General features: G+C 47.5%; 1 protein-coding gene across 4 annotated transcripts in view; it reads right to left on the reverse strand.

Annotated features, from left to right (window-relative positions):
• Positions 1 to 788: 788 nt before the first annotated feature.
• The window catches only part of Zhx3 (zinc fingers and homeoboxes 3), a 125913-nt gene continuing 111060 nt past the window's right edge, over positions 789 to 15641 (reverse strand). For all 4 annotated transcript variants that reach the window (XM_052722622.1, XM_052722624.1, XM_052722623.1 and 1 more), the window contains 2 exons: positions 11377 to 14367; positions 789 to 6735 (listed from right to left, as the gene is read on the reverse strand). In XM_052722622.1, the coding sequence (XP_052578582.1) occupies positions 6725 to 6735; positions 11377 to 14230 (2865 nt within the window). In that variant the 5' untranslated portion in view covers positions 14231 to 14367 and the 3' untranslated portion in view covers positions 789 to 6724. The remainder of the gene's footprint in view (positions 6736 to 11376; positions 14368 to 15641) is intronic.

The following is a 15641-nucleotide window of genomic DNA, read 5'->3' on the forward strand; positions in this document are numbered from 1 at the left end:
AGTCAGAGCTATGGAAGGGTGATGAGTGTGAGGTTACTTTACCAAACTTAGTGACCAAAACAAGCCCAGACCTGCCTTTATTTTAATGAAATAGATCTGGCCCTTAGAGGCTTCCCCAGAGGATATATGGCCATGGGCCAGCCTGTTCCTACTAGTAATCATGTGCAGCTAGCTCCCTGCTGCTGGCTGCTGCTGCCATCTCCACACCCAGTGTGTTCTGGATCTGCCCACCAAGGACTCAAGAGATAGCTCCATGGTATTAACTAGTTTAGTCAGTCCAGTGACCTGGCCCTTTAGATCGAACACAAAGCAACTCCTTTAGGACCCAAGCTGGCCTTGGGAAAGAGCAGCCCCTGATGCTTGTTCTGTCCCAGGTGGGTTTACTTTAGGAGCCCCTTTTCCATGTGTGATAGGCCACTGTGGTCATCCCAACAAAATTAAGTTGCTTTGAGTCTTGGAGGTGTGGGTTTGATCCTGGTCCTCTAGAAGGCTCCCGAGTCTCCCTGCATAGTGACAAGCCCTCCTTAGTGAACAGCATGTTCTACTGGCAACTCTTCTCATCAGAAAAAGGAACAAGAAAGCTTGCCCGTGTCCTATGGCTCTAAGATCAGACTTGGTTGGCTCGGCACAATTTTAAAATTCCACAGTTGTTTCACATGGAAGCCATCAGAGTGAACTCAGTAAGGCAGAAGACAAGCGAATTGGAATGTTTTCCCTGGGCGCTGAGGGGAGCCCCAACATCTGTTGATTTTAAGGTCAGGTTTGCAAAAATAAATAAACCAATAGAGGGGTTTTTAGCTTTTTATTAATTTCCCCCACCACATACACACACACAGTCAGCAGATAAGAAATGTCTGTACATTTTTATTTAGGAACAGTCAAAAGGTTGGAAGTACCACTGAGGCCCACTCAAACTACATAAGCAGTTTTGTCCCTCATCCCATCCCTTATCCAAATCTGCAGATACAAAATCTAGGAAATGTGCAATTTGCATCTTAGAAATAGCAGCATCCCCATGGGGGACCTTAAGAGGCCCGGACACTCAGCCCGAGGAGGTCAGCCCCGCACCTCCCACCAGACACAGCCCACACCAAAGGCAAAGGCTGTCTTTCTATTCAAATGTTTCCCAGGGTAAAGGATCCCCACACTCCAGCAGGTGTGGCCCATGCCTGCCTGTAACTCAGTGCTTGGGCGGCAGAGGCAGGAAGAGTGTCTAAGTCTGAGGCCAGCCTGGTCTACAAAGTGAGTTTCAGGCCAGCCAGGGCCACAGAAAATTCCCACTCCACAAAGGCCTATGTGACAGAATAAGCTATTTCTCAGTTTGCTCTCATAGCTGGTCACAGTAGCAGGTGACCCTCCTGCCATTCAACAGGACAGCTGCCCCCCACTTAGCACCAGGATAGTCACTTCAGCTGTTCCTGGGAGACAGGAAGCACACCAAAGGCAGACTGCAAGTCATTCACCAGTCACACTTCTCAGCAGTCTGGCCCCCGAGAATAAAGCCATCCACACTGAGATCAGAACATAAAGCAAGTGCCAGAGGACCAGGAACCAGAACGTTGTCAGCAAGGGCTCTGCAGGCCCTTGGCAGCCTCCCCAACTTCCCCAAGGGCTGTGTCAGGACAACTCAAAGAACAATAGTCAGCAGGGGCCAGAGAAAGGTTGGCCTGTTCTCTCTGTTTAATAACATTGTGACACAGTCTGACCTCCCTGGCAAAGCTGAACAAAGCAGGCCACTCAGAAGCATGGGAGAGAGATCACTGCCCTAGTGACCACTGCTGCCCTCGGCCCACCCCATTTCACAAGGAGCAACCCAACTCATGCTGGAACCCTGCTGAGGAATGGGTGCTGGCTCTCACTGCAGCCAACCTCCTCACATGGGGCCCTGACCTGAGCCAAAGAAGCTACAAGAATAAGACCAAGCTGTGTGGGCAGGAGCTAAGGACAAGATCTCTAAGCGCAAACTGCAGGTTAACAGGGACCACATTGTAATAGACTTTCCCCAGATGGACAGGGACTCTTCTGGGACTTGCTTGGAAAGGACCAAGCACTGGCAACTTTCTATCTTCAGTGTCTGAGCAGGCATTATCATAGACATTTTACCTTCAACTCCAGTTGTACAGAGTACGGCAGCAGCATCCACCTTCCATAGAAGGGAATACATGTCAAAAGGCATTGACCAAGAAAAGCTGTTAACACACAGGTGCCCATAAATGTGCACAGTCCACCAATCTCTTGAAAGAAGCAATGACAGCAGGTCAATGTGCAGGTCCCTCTCAGGTGTCCTAACTTGCCATCCGCCCACCCTTGTAAACAGTAGGAAGACACCATGCAGCAAACAGTCCCTGCCAAATAGCTGTTCTCCCTCTGCTCTGCCTGGTTCCTGCCCGAGTAAGAGAAGGTCTAGCTCAAGGAGGGCAGAGACAGCAGAGTAGAACTACCCTGAATCCATTCAGCCCTGCAAACCATAACAAGAGACTGGAAAAGGAAACAGGCACCCACTTCTGTCCTTTGGCAACCCGGGTCTGCCTGCGTCTCGTTCCCAACCCCTGGTTTTCCACCCTTGCTCCAGACTTCAGAGGACTTGGGAAGAGGTGCTCCTGCTAGACCCTGAGCTAGAAAAACCTGTATTGTTTTTCAAGTCTGGAGGACCAGGTCCTTAGGATTGCTGGCTAGTGTTGACAAGCATTCAGACCCCAAAGCAGGTTCTCAGTCCTAAGACCATACACTCTGTGAACTTCATAACCAAGTGCAGGTTCCGGGCTCTCAGTGCACCTGGGCTTACCACTCCATGCAGCCACCCTTAGTGGCCAGGCACTAGGAACACAGACTCCAGCAGAAATGGATTCTGAGGACTCAGTTCCATTTGGATTTCTGGCTAATAAACCAGTTAGCGACTGAAACAGCAAGCAGTATAATCAGTTGTCATATTACTCAGTCAATATCAAGCCCAGCCGTTCCACCGAAGACCCCCAACAGTCTCATTACCCTGGAGTATACAGCCCAGTCATTTACCTGCTCCACTGAACCAAGGCAGAACAAACTGCAGTGTGGATAATTAAGGCTGAAGACTCAGGAAGGTCTGTGCTTAGAGAAGACCTGTGGGCTCCAGGGCTAGAACACATGGAAGTCACCCCTAAAGGTCTGGACAGGATGGTAGTGAGCAGTGTGCTTTTGAGAAAAAGAACAGGAAGCTAAGTCAGGAATGCTGAAGTGGGGGTTCCAGTCTGGAGTAAGGAAAACCAGGCAGCCTGCCAAACCTTGGCCAGGATGAGCTAATCTAGAAGACTCCTGCAGACAATTGAGCCTTGCAAATGAATGTGATACAAATTCATCTGCAAAAGTGGATGGAACCAACATTCTTCTGTGGGGAACAGCAGGTAAAGGGCAAGAGACTTTAGGAAAAATGTAAGTTCCAAGTTTTGTTTTAGGATTCCTTTTTGCTTGGTTTCCCAGAAAGTGCCTTTATGCACTTGGCTGTCAGTGGAACTTACTGAGCTGTTCCAATCTGAGGATTTTGGTCCATACAGAGACTGGGAAGACAAAAGGCTCAAGGCAGGGACAGCTCAACAGTCACCTGGGGGAAACACAAAAGACTCTAACCAGAAAGGCTGCCTCTCATTCTCCACACGAGGCAGCTGTGTGACAGGTGTCCTAGGGCCAACAGGGAGGAAGGGGCACAGGTATGGCTTAGCTACTGACAGAATACGTAAACTCAGAGTCATCTGGGCCTAGAGAGTGCTGCTAAGCTTCCTGGTAGGAGCCACTCAAGGCCAGCTGGGGACAGATTGGAGGATACAGGCAGAAATCTACTGGGTCTGACCCAATTCTTCTTCTGCTTCCAGAGGGAAGGGTGCCTCAGGCTAAGGTATTTTATCCACCTGACAGCTGCTGTCACTCAGCCAAGAGAAAAGTACAAGAGCAGTCACTAGTAGACCTCAAAGTGCTGGCAAGCCATCCAGAGAAGGCCTCCTGAAACTGACACACCCAACTCTCAAAAGAAAAATACGATCAAAAAATTACAAGTAATATGCAAAGCCTATGTATAAGTTCAGATTTCCGTTAGAATGGGGTCTGGTTAAGAACTGAACTCACAACCCTATGTAAGTAGGAAAAAAAATCAAACATAATACAGGCAACAAAGAACACTTAGAGTTTACTGCCTCCGGTGAGTCCAAGTAAGTGCAGAGGATGGGGCAAGACTCATCTTACAAAGCAAGCTTTGTTAGGAGAGGCACATTCCATCCTACCTCTGCAGCCCTCAGCCAGCCTTCTGCTGAAGGCACACAGAACTGACCCTCCAACTGGACGAGACAGCTGTGATCTGTCACGTAGTAGCCATAGACATGGTAGCTGCCGACTTACACGCCTACTCCTCTGTCAGTGCACTCATGCTTGGCACCCAGAGCTCTTCCCTGAAGTGCCTGCCCCATGACCACCTCCCTCAGTACCTGTCAAACATAAGGTCCAAGCCACAATTTCCCTCCCCCATCCCAAAGCCAAGGAAGGTCCAAAACAAGGTCCATTTAGTCTGTTGGATTCCTTACCTGGGCAGTCTTGCCATTACCAGCTCTGAGAAAGGTGTACTGGGGCCAGTATTACTGCAACTTCCCATCCAGAAGACTGCCCAGTGCCCAAGACCAGGCTGCTATCTGTGTCCAGCATAGTGTCCACCAAGTAACTTGTTCCGTGTAAATTGTTCAGACCTTGTATAGGGTCTACCATTCAGCTAGTGCAGCAGGGCTCTAAAAGTAAAGCCAGCAGGCATCTGGGCTCAGGTGAGACACAGGCGCTTTCTTAGACAGTAGATGGCTTCCTTTGCTGCTCCAGCTGCCCAGTGTACTTTCATCTCTTCACACACAGGCTACTTCCCCCTAGGGTATTCACATGAAGCTCACGTGTACATCAGATGTATGTTTTTATAAGTATCAAATAAGTATGTGTACTGTATATGTGGATATGTAAATCTGCATGTACACAAACACTAAAGGAAAACTTTCAGATGTCTGTTCTCTGAAGGAAAGCAGTCACTCACCATTCTTTGCAATTCCTCAAAGTTTGGGGCCAAATAACTTCCCTCCCCAAAGAGAAAGGATACAAAAATAGGCTGTAAAACTTGCCAAGTAGTCAAAAACCCCCAATCTGAGACAAATGTGAGGTCATCCCTATGGGGACAGGAAAGGCAAGAGAAACATCTTATAATGGTTCCAGGGCTCTGGGTTACAAAGAAAGCCCTCTTTCCTAGAAGGCTAAAGGCCGCCATGCTCATCCTCAGACTGTTCCCACCCCTGTGAGGGGGAGCGAAGATGACACCTACAAGCTGACCACTACTTCTTGGTCAAAATGCTTGCCCTGCCTGTGGGTCTCCTGTGGAGTTTCCAAGAGGTAAGTGGGGTCATGAATGACACATCCTGTTTGTCATCTTTGTCCCTCCCCTGCCCTGCTTTATCCACTGCTCTCAGAGAGGCCAACCTTGGAGACACTGAGGCTTTACTATTTAGTACAGCTCCATAAGCAAGTTGTCCATTGTTTCAAAGGCACCTTTTCTTGTGATTTTAATTCAAAGGACACAAGGCTTAGGCAAAAGCAAATAGAGTTCTTGTTTCCCAGGTTGGGAATATAAAATTCAAACTTTAAAAACATCTCACAGGAATCTATCCAGTGATGTCCAGCACCTCTGGATCATGAAACCAGTAGTTGGTCAGGTCCTTGGTGTGTGGCAAGGGCATTCTGCCAGGGACTCCTACCCGCAGGTCTTTGTGTTCAAGACCAGTGCAGGTCATAAAGAAAAACTCCCAAGTTCTTCAGCCTCACTCTTTCTACCAGCCACGGTGTACTTTCTCTGACCCGCAGGAGGCATTGAGAGCACCATGGTGGCCAAAGCCACAGCAACTGGCTCTACCTTGCCTTCCTTTTGCTCTAAAGGAGTCTGAATTGAAGGGCTGAAGGGAGCATACAGGTCAGTACACTGGGCTTTCCAACAATGGTTTCTTTAGCTGATCTGATAATGGAGAAGTTGGTCCATGATTCAAGCTCCATGAAAAATCAGAATTACGGTTAACTAAAGAAAGTGGGAAGCATCCAGTGGTAATCTCATAGCTGGGTTGTGTTCAGAATTAGGATAACAGTGGGCTCTGTCAGTCAGAACAAAGGCAAGCCTGGCACAAAATGTGGCTTGCTTCCACTCAGTGATGCAGAGGGCTCTTCAACAGCTCTGTGCCCTTGAGAAGGCAAGTGGGGCTGGGCCTGAAGCAGTTCTGAGCACACCTGTGACTCCTGCTGCTGCAGACGATGAGGGCCCTTGTAGTCTCAGCTTCCGCGAGAACAGACATGGCATTGTCAGAGCTGTACTGCTTTGCTAACCCCAGCTCCTATGTATTGAGAATGTCTGCAGTTGGATGCTTTATTAAATGTATATGGGCAGCTGTATATGCTAAGAACTTGACTCCGGGTCTATGTCTATGCAATGTGAACTGCTTGTCCCTGGGAGGCAAAGGAGAGGTCCTGCATAGTGGGAGGATGGGCTGATGAGAACCCCTTGCTACTTGCTTAGAAGTATCAGGTGGTTAGGGTGGCGGCAGGTTCTGGGCTCAGTGAGGCCTCCAGAGGCTCTCTTGGGCGCCTGGCAAAGCTGGCCATCAAGATGATGCATGGCAGGTTTGGCCCTTCCACATGGTAGACAGCATCCCAGACTGGCCGGTCCTTCACAGTAATCAGATCAAATTCAGTCTGTTTCTGAGGAGAAAACACATACCTGTCATTCTATGGCAGCTACAGCTTGTATACTTCCCAGGGATGCCCAGTCCTCACTATCCTGGGTGGTATCAGTGGTGTTGGGGATTCCTTAATTCCATAAGTAATGCCATGCCACTGTCCCCTCCAGTCTGAGAGAAGGCGAAAGAGCAGAGTGTGGGTTAAGGACAGGATGCTGACTGAATCTGACGAGGCCTTCAGACTTCTTGGCTTCCTGGCACTCACCTAGCCCATCATCACTGCATCCACTGACCCCTGATGCCTGCTACCCCTGTATTCTAACAGCTAGTTGTTGCTAGAGTTTTTCTGCCTGGCCCACAGTCAGGGCAAATCTCTCTCACCCGCCAGTCCCAAGCCGCTCAAACCCGATCAAGTAAACACAGAGACTTATATTGGTTACAAACTGTATGGCCGTGGCAGGCTTCTTGCTAACTGTTCTTACAGTTTAAATTAATCCATTTCTATTAATCTATACCTTGCCACGTGGCTTGTGGCTTACCGGTACTTTACATCTTCCTTGTCCTGATGGCGGCTGGCAGTGTCTCCCCCTCCAGTTTCCTGTTCTCTCAATTTTTCTCTCTGTTAGTCCCGCCTATACTTCCTGCCTGGCCACTGCCAATCAGTGATTTATTCATTGACCAATCAGCAACACATTTGACATACAGACCATCCCACAGCAGCTAGTCCTGCCTCCTGGCCCATAAGAGCCCTGAGTTCTGGCATCGTGGCAGCTACTGTACCCCCTCCTCATGCCTTCATTTATAAAGGTCAGGGCAGCATATCAGGAGTCTCACCTCATAGGTACAGATCCCCTGAGGCTGACAGGGGAGAAGCAGCAGCCAGGGTGCTTGTGGAGGCAATGCTACCACAAGAGCATGGCTACCCCTGCCGCCTCTGCTCTGTTCTGCCATGCTCGTTATTTCTACCCACTCATCCCCTCTCCAGCTAAAAAAAATCTTGGTACAATACACCTAACACTAAATTTCTCATTACAGCCATACTAAACACAGGACTCAATACTATGTACATTTCTGTTATGAACCACCACCCTGTTTCCAGAGAGTTTTCAGCACCATAAATAGAAGGTCTATGTCCATTATATAATAACTACCAATTCTTCTCTCAGAAGTAGCCTACATTCTACCTTCAATTTTCATAAATTTGGCTAAAGACTGCATATAATAGAATTATACAATATTTGTCTTTTGTGACTGGTTTATTTCACTTGGCATGTTTTCAAGTTGCATCCATGTTGTGCTATGTATCGGCATTTTATTCCTTTTTTATAGTTGAATAATATTCCATTGAATGTTTATAGCACATTTGTTTATCCATTCCTGTGGCAATGGGCACAGGTTGTTTTCTTCTTTTGGAACTTGTGAATATTGCTGCTTTGAACATTCGTGCACAGTGTCAGCTCAGGCCCTCTTTTCTGGGTTGGATGAGAAGCCTCTATTCAGCTTCTTGAGATTTACTGAAGAGTTTCCCAAGGTTTAATCACTTTCTATTCATAGCAATATACTATAAGCCAATTTCCCCACATCCTCACCAATGCCTGTGATTTTCTGTTTGTGTACATGTTAGCAAATAGCATATTTAAGTGTGAGCTGGAATCTCACTCTAGGTTTCATATGCATTTCCTTAAAAACTAAACATCTTAGTCACCTTTTTAAACATTTTTTTGTCTTTTAAAAATTACTTTTATGTCTATGGGGTGTTTTGCCTGCATCTATGTCTGTGTACTACATGTGGTGCTTGGTCCCCATGGAGACCAGAAGAGAGCACTGGATCTCCTGAGACTGGAATTAAAAGTGGTTGTGAGCTGCTATGTGGGTGCTGGAATCTGAACCCAGGTCCTCTTTAAGAGTAGCCAGTGCTCTTAACCACTGAGGCATCTCTCTAGCATAAGATGTTGCCCATCTTTTCATGAGCTTGTAGGTCTCTCCTTAAGAGAAATATCTATTTCAATAAATTTACCCATTTTTAATGGCTTGTTGTTGAATTGTACTTCTATGTGTTCTGCATATTAATTCTTTATTAGATGCATGATCTTTAGGTGTCTTCACTCATCTGTCAGTTGCCTTTTCACTCTCCAGCTCAGTGGTTCTCAACCTTCCTAATGCTGGGACCCTTTAATACAGCTCATGTTGTGGTGACCCCCAACCATAAAATTCTTTCGTTGCTACTTCATATTTATAATTTTGTTACTGTTATAAATTGTAATGTAAATATATGATATGCAGGATAGCTGGTATGTGACTCCCAAAGGGTTCATGACCCACAGGTTAAAAAATGCTGTGCTAGAGGCTACCATTTAATGCACAAAAGCTTTTTATTTTATTTCCTTTTGAGACAGGGCCTCATTATGTTGACCAGACTGGCTTCAAACTTTCAGTTCTCCTACTTCAGCTTCTGTAATGGTGAGATTACAGGAATGTGCCACCAAAGCTTTAAAAAGATTTGAAAATCTTCTTAAACTTTGTTTTGCTGTTTTGAGATAGGGTCTTGCTATGTATCCCAGGCTGGCCTGGAACTCATAACCATTTCTGTTTCCTAAATGCTGATTTAGAGGTGTGCACCACCATGCCTAGCTCAAAGTCCTTTAAATATTGATGTAGCCCAACTTATTTATTTTTTGTTGCCAATGCTTTTGATATCATAATCAAGAAACCAGTGCTGAGCAGTGACTTGGGTCCACCAGATATTTACTCCCTGTTTGCTTTGCAAAGCTGAGTTCTACCTTAGTAGGCGTGTGAAACAGCAAGTTTTCTGGGTTGACGACTCAGTAAAGCACTTGCCTCCGAAGCATGAAAGCCCCAGTTTGGTCCCTAGAATTTATGAACAAAAGCCAGGTGTGATGTACACACTTACAATTCCACTGCTGGGGAGGTGGAAACAGGTGGACCCCTGGAGTTTGATGGCCCACTAGCCTAATGGTCAAGCCCCAAGTCCCAGGAGAGAACTTGTCTGGAAAACAAGCTACATGCCTCCTGAGAAAAGATCCGGGGTTGACCTCTGGCCTTTCACAGGCACGCATGCATGAGCAAACACAGACACATTACCTGTACATATACATACACACACACAGAGAGAGGAGGAGAGAGAGGAGAGAGAGAGAGAGAGAGAGAGAGAGGAGAGAGAGAGGGAGGGGAGGGAGGGGAGGGAGGGAGGGAGGGAGGGGAGGGAGGGAGGGAGGAGAGAGAGAGAGGAGAGAGAGAGAGAGGAGAGAGAAGAGAGAGAGAGAGAGAGAGCGAGCACTTTCTCCAAGTGCTCACTGGTGGCAACCCTCCCCCCAACAACCATTACTTAGAAATCTCCTTTTCCTTAAATAAGTGAAGCAACAGCAGAGTCTTTCAAAAAAGATATTGAAATAAAGGAGAATATTCAGCGAAAGGGTAAGAATTTTGTGGCTTAAGTAGGAAATAAATAGGGCACGGGAACTAGGTCAAAGCAAACAAAATGTCCAGGCATTGTATGCACACAGTGCACCACTGTCCAGGAAACGCTCAGGATCTCAGGGGCAGCACTGGGATGGGTTAGGGCCTCCCACAGAAGCAGCAGTCTCCAGGGAACACCTGCACAGTGTCCAATCCCACAGACACTTTATGGTCACCTCTACCCCTTCCTGGCCCAGCTGGCCAGGCTACCATTTTGGAGGACCAGGCCTTGAGCTTCTGCAACACTCTTCTCTCCAGGCTCCCTTGGTCTAGCTGTTCGGGGATGGGGCATTCCATCAGGAGACAAATGCAAAGGGACAGTGAAGGAAGAGTCTGGAACTCAGGAACCCCAAAACACAGAAAAACAAACCTGAAGATGTGATGTGTCGATGGCTTCACAACTGTGGTCTTAAAAAATCTAATGTTACTTCTAAATACTAAAATACCACCACCCAGAGAAACCCAAGGGCAAAATTCAAACTTTGGATTTCATATTTCTTAAAACAGAGGTGATTTTCCATAATGAAAAACATTTCTTCCACATCAGGAAAAACAATACAAACCTAAGATAAGATTTTCATTAGGGGAAGAAAGCACCCTGTGAGGCTGAAGAGATGGATCATCGGTTAAGAGCACTTGCTGCTATTCCAAAAGACCCAGGGTTGAGTCCCAGAACCTACATGGCAAGTCAGAACTGCCTGTAACCCCAGTTCCAGGGGATCTGATGCCCTCTTCTGACCTTTGTGGGCACCAGGCACACACAAATAAATGAGACCATTAAAGAATCTCTTCTGCTTGTCAATTTGAGTTAAATTTCCTCTGAACTCCTAACCCTGTCTTCCACATAGTGTCTGAGATTTTTGTGACTCAGATGATATCTTAATCAATACTAAGAAATGGCTAGGAAAGCATGAGTCCCTCTAAGTTTACTATGTTCTCTTCCCTGCATGGATTTAAACCAAAACCACTACCACAAATAAACACAGGAACCAAAACAAAAGTCCAATTCTCAGCCTTTTACTTCTATGACTTCTATTGCTAGTTGTTCCCTGGAATTTACTCCTCAGCAATTAGTCTGGTCGCCAGGTAGCCTTAGAGACAATAAAACCTGCACCCATACCCACTGTGACGGCACCCTCCCTCAGATTCAGAGGAAGGCCATGCATGGATCCCATGAGTCCCTTACCAAGCTGACGTCCAGACTGGGGACTCGAAGTGTCAAAGAGCTCTGAGCTGGCCTCAGGAGCACTTGGCTCCCATGATTCACTGTTCTCCGACATCTCTGAATAGGCATCACCCAGCACTCTGTGCACTGCCACAGACTCTCCAGTTCCAGGGCCCTTGTCCTCACTGCTTGTATCTGCCACAGCCCGGGTCTCTTCACCCATTTTCTCAGCAAACCATTGCTTGACCTGCTGGGCACTCATTTGGGTCTTGTCACAGAGGGTCTGCAAATCTTCCTCACACAGCATCTTGTGTGTCATGTAATAGTCTTGCAGCAGCTCTCGGTTGCCAGGGGCAATGACGAGCAGACCTGGTGGGAAGTTGCCCCTCTTATAGTCTTCGTACCACTTGAGCTGGCCATTCTTCAGGGCGTACCTGCTGTCTCCAAACCAGCGTACCACCTCTGGCCGGGGCAGCCCTGTTTGGGCCATGATGGAGTCATAGTCCTGGTTGCTTGGCCACTGTGTCTGGACAAAGAGCTGCCGTAGCAAGTGACGCTGCTGTGCCGTCTTCTTGTAGCTCACTTTGCCCGGTGGCTGTTCTACCAGCTTGTTCAAACCATCTTCCTCAGGCTCGCAGACACCCAGCCCTGGAAGCTCACTCTTGCCGCTGGCTTCAGTGACCCGCAGGTTCTTGAGGTTGATTTTTATGGGGCTGACCTTGCGTTCTGCCAAGGTATGGCTAAGAAACAGTTCAGGAGAGCCACTTTCACCAGGGACCCTCGGCTCACTGGCCAACTCTTCATCTCCGCCCTCCTCCTCAGCACCCTCCTCCTCCTGAGGTACCTGCCCATCAGCCTTCTTGGGCTCCTCAGCATTCACCTTCTTCCGTCTCTCTGAGAACCAGCCATCGATTTCCCTTCGGGTCATTTTGGTTTCACTTCGCAGGCGATCCAGCTCCTCCTCAGGGGGAAGCGGGTTTTGTGCAAAGCTGCTCTCCAGGACTCGAAGCTGCTCTGGGGCTCTCTCTTTGTATTTGGTTGGTGTGAAGTCTGGGGTCTGGTGCCAAGATTGTCGTTTTGTGGCAGGGTGGCTTGCTAGTGAGGTTGCTGTTGGGATACAGGTCACCTCCGGAACTTTGGATGACAGAGGAAAGGGCACCTCTGGCACAGAGTCAATGAGAACAGAGCCATGCTCTCCAGGCATCATGGCCCTGGAGCCCTTCAGGTTCCGGCAGTGGTACCGCCGGTCACTGAACCACTTCCGCACCTCTCTGGTACTGAGGCCCGTCACTTTGGTCAGGTGCTCTACTTCACTCTGCCCAGGGAACTGGTTCCGACAGAAGCTTCCTTTCAGGGCTGACAGCTGTTCATGAGACTTCTTGTTTTTGTAGATGCTTGCGTCAAGGAAGGCTTGGGAAGTTATGCTGGGGCATGCTGTGAGGAGTGACTGGGCTGCATTGACTACCTTCACAGCTGATGTTGTATTTGAACACACAGTGTTGATGGGTGCCACAGTTGGCTTGGGAACAGATGCAGTTGTCAGGGGGAGAGATGAGCTTGACGCTTGTAACCCGTTGGCCATCAATGGCTGAGTGACCAGGAGGCCCCCTGCTGTGCCCTCTGGCTGTCCCACAACATGGCCTGGGAGAGCGGCCTGGATGAGATGCTGTACATTGCCGGTACTGGCAACAAGGGGCGTGTTTAGAACTGTGATGGTGGGCTGAGGCACAGATTGGATGACTGTATTGAACATCTTTTTCCGGGCATCTTCAATCTCCTCAGGAGACCAGCTGATTCCCTGCTTCAGCCTCTGGGCTGTGAACCAGATCTTAAGCTGTTCTTCTGGATACTTGGTCACCACAGTCAAATAGCAGAGCTCAGCTTTGCTTGGGTAGGGGAATTTGTGGAAGGAGTTTTTCAGAAAGCTGTTGGAGTCCATAGCTGCATTGTATGTTGGGATGCTGCTCAGGGGGATCATGACTTTTGGAAGGGCCTTGGATGTGGGCAGGGGCTGGTGGGTATGGTGCTGGGCATGCACTGGGGGCTGCTGCTGGAGGGAGAGGAACTGTGCTATACCAGCTGGCAGTACTGGCACTGTTCCTATCAAGGGCCCATTGGCTGCATGAGGGGGCTTTGAGGTGCTAGCAGATGCCTGACTGACTGGAGCTGCCCCATTGGCGAAAGTGTGGTCCCCCTCTTTAACCTCTGCCTCCCCAGCCAATGGCTTTGGCAAAGCCTCACCCACAGGCTGATTGGGAGCATTTTCTTTAAGCATATGGATTTTCTTGGCCTCGCCTTTGCCTTTCATTATCTTCATGATTGGTGTCTTGGTAATAATGATTTCAGCCTGTCCATCAGTCCCTTCAGTGGCAGATTCACCTGCTAGGTCAGACATGCTAGTATTCTCAGGGACATTCTGTTCTACCACTACATGATTGTCTGGCTTGGTCACATTCCACAAAAAGCTGGCTTCCCCTGAGTGACACTTGGCATTGTGCAGGGAAAGCCCCTCAGGGGTTTTTGCCAGGAAACTGCACCCTGTACATACAAAATTTGGGTTTTTATTAAAGTCTATGTGCTCTGAGTTCATATGCCCTACAAACTGAGTCACGTCCTGGGACCTGAAATCACAGTCTTTACAGGAATACACATAGCCATCCAAAGCGCTCCGGTGCCCGTTTGCCAGGGCAGAGCCCTCAGTGCTGTTGGAGTTTGGGGTTGCCTCGCTGCTGGCATCAGGTGCTTCTGAGGGAAGATCCTGCTGGGGACCTTCAGGCAAAGTTGCCACAGGCTGAGCCTCTGTGCTGGCACCCTGCAGCACCACAGTCTTAACCGGAATCATGCATGGGGTGGTGGACTTCCTCTTGCTGGCCATGGTGACAATCACTCTGGGTGATCAGCAGGCAAGAGGGCCTTGCAGGACAAATTTCAGCTACTCCATGAGGGCCTGAGAAGTGCTTCTAAGGGTGGCTTTATCAGTCATTTGCAGAAAGCCACTTTTCCTTGTTAAGCCTGAGGAGAAAGAGAAAAAGTATGATGAAGATCTTGCAGTCTCCGAATCTGTGTTTCTAGGTCACCAGTCACATACCCACTGCTGGTTTTCTGTCTTGTAGGTCTTTTCACAAGAAGCTCATGTGCTTCTTAGCTGTGAGTTCTAAGGCAGGAGCTCCCTGGTAGCTGTGCTAAGAATGAGCTGGGATGTTCTGTACCATTTGATAAGCTTAAATTATACAGTTTCTTTTTGTTTCTTTTACCCCCTTATCTTTGTATTCAGTAACTCAGCTTATGAAAAAGAAAGAGGGAGGAAAGGAAAGCCACCCTCTTTGGACCTAAAAATTACTTCTGACCATTTTGGACTGAGAACAAAAGACCCAGTGTAATTCCTGTTTAAACATTTGAGCCAACAAGTGTTTTCTTTTCACAGTCCTCCCACATATAAGAACATGAAAATGCCTCTGTCTCCTTCAAACCAGGCCCAGAGACAAAGTCCATTTTAGTCAGGCCTGGCCTTTCCTGTTGGCCTACCACCTGTATTCCCAACCAAAGTTGTAGTCCCTCCATGTTCCTAGGACACGGTCACTTAGGTGAAGCCAAGGATCAGAAGGTTAGGACATCCACATACTCAGTTTGGGTGGAGCAACTCAAAGTGAGGCCTCATCTTGGATTCATGTAACTACTCACAAGCATGTATTTCCTTGTTTTGTATTTTTCATTTTTATTTCTTTTGTATTTTTTCATTTTTATTTCTTGTGTTCTTTGTTTGGTTGTTTGGTTTGGTTTTCCAAGACAGGAATTCTCTGTGTAGCCTTGGCTGTCCTGAAACTCACTTTGTAGATCAGGCTGGGCTTTTTTTGTTCTTAAAAAAAAAACAAAAACAAAAACAAACTACTATTGAATCTTTGATCTGCTTGAAATTGAACTGAGGGATTTACTTATATGTAAAATAACTGTGTGGCTACTTCATGAGACACCCTGAGAAGGTGATTTTGTCCTGCGACCCTGCCCTGTTTGTTAACAGTTAGCCATCAAGGCTGCCTCTTGAGGAGCCACACTCCTGTCTCTGGTGTGCACTCTCTTGTTCCCAAGTGCTTTCTCTTCCTACTGACCCCTAGCTTATATCTGTATTACATTTTCTTTCTAAAACTCTGGCCTTTAAAAAAATATACATCACCATCATTAACTTTCTTTTTAGCAAATGTTCAAGCTATAATGACTATGAGTATAGTGATTCTAATATTAAAATAAAATTAGAATCAGTGTTTGGATTTGATAAAAAGGTAGAGAAA

This window comes from Peromyscus californicus, unplaced genomic scaffold, assembly GCF_007827085.1.
Source record: "Peromyscus californicus insignis strain IS unplaced genomic scaffold, ASM782708v3 Scaffold_7__1_contigs__length_154581171, whole genome shotgun sequence".
NCBI classification, from domain to species: domain Eukaryota; kingdom Metazoa; phylum Chordata; class Mammalia; order Rodentia; family Cricetidae; genus Peromyscus; species Peromyscus californicus.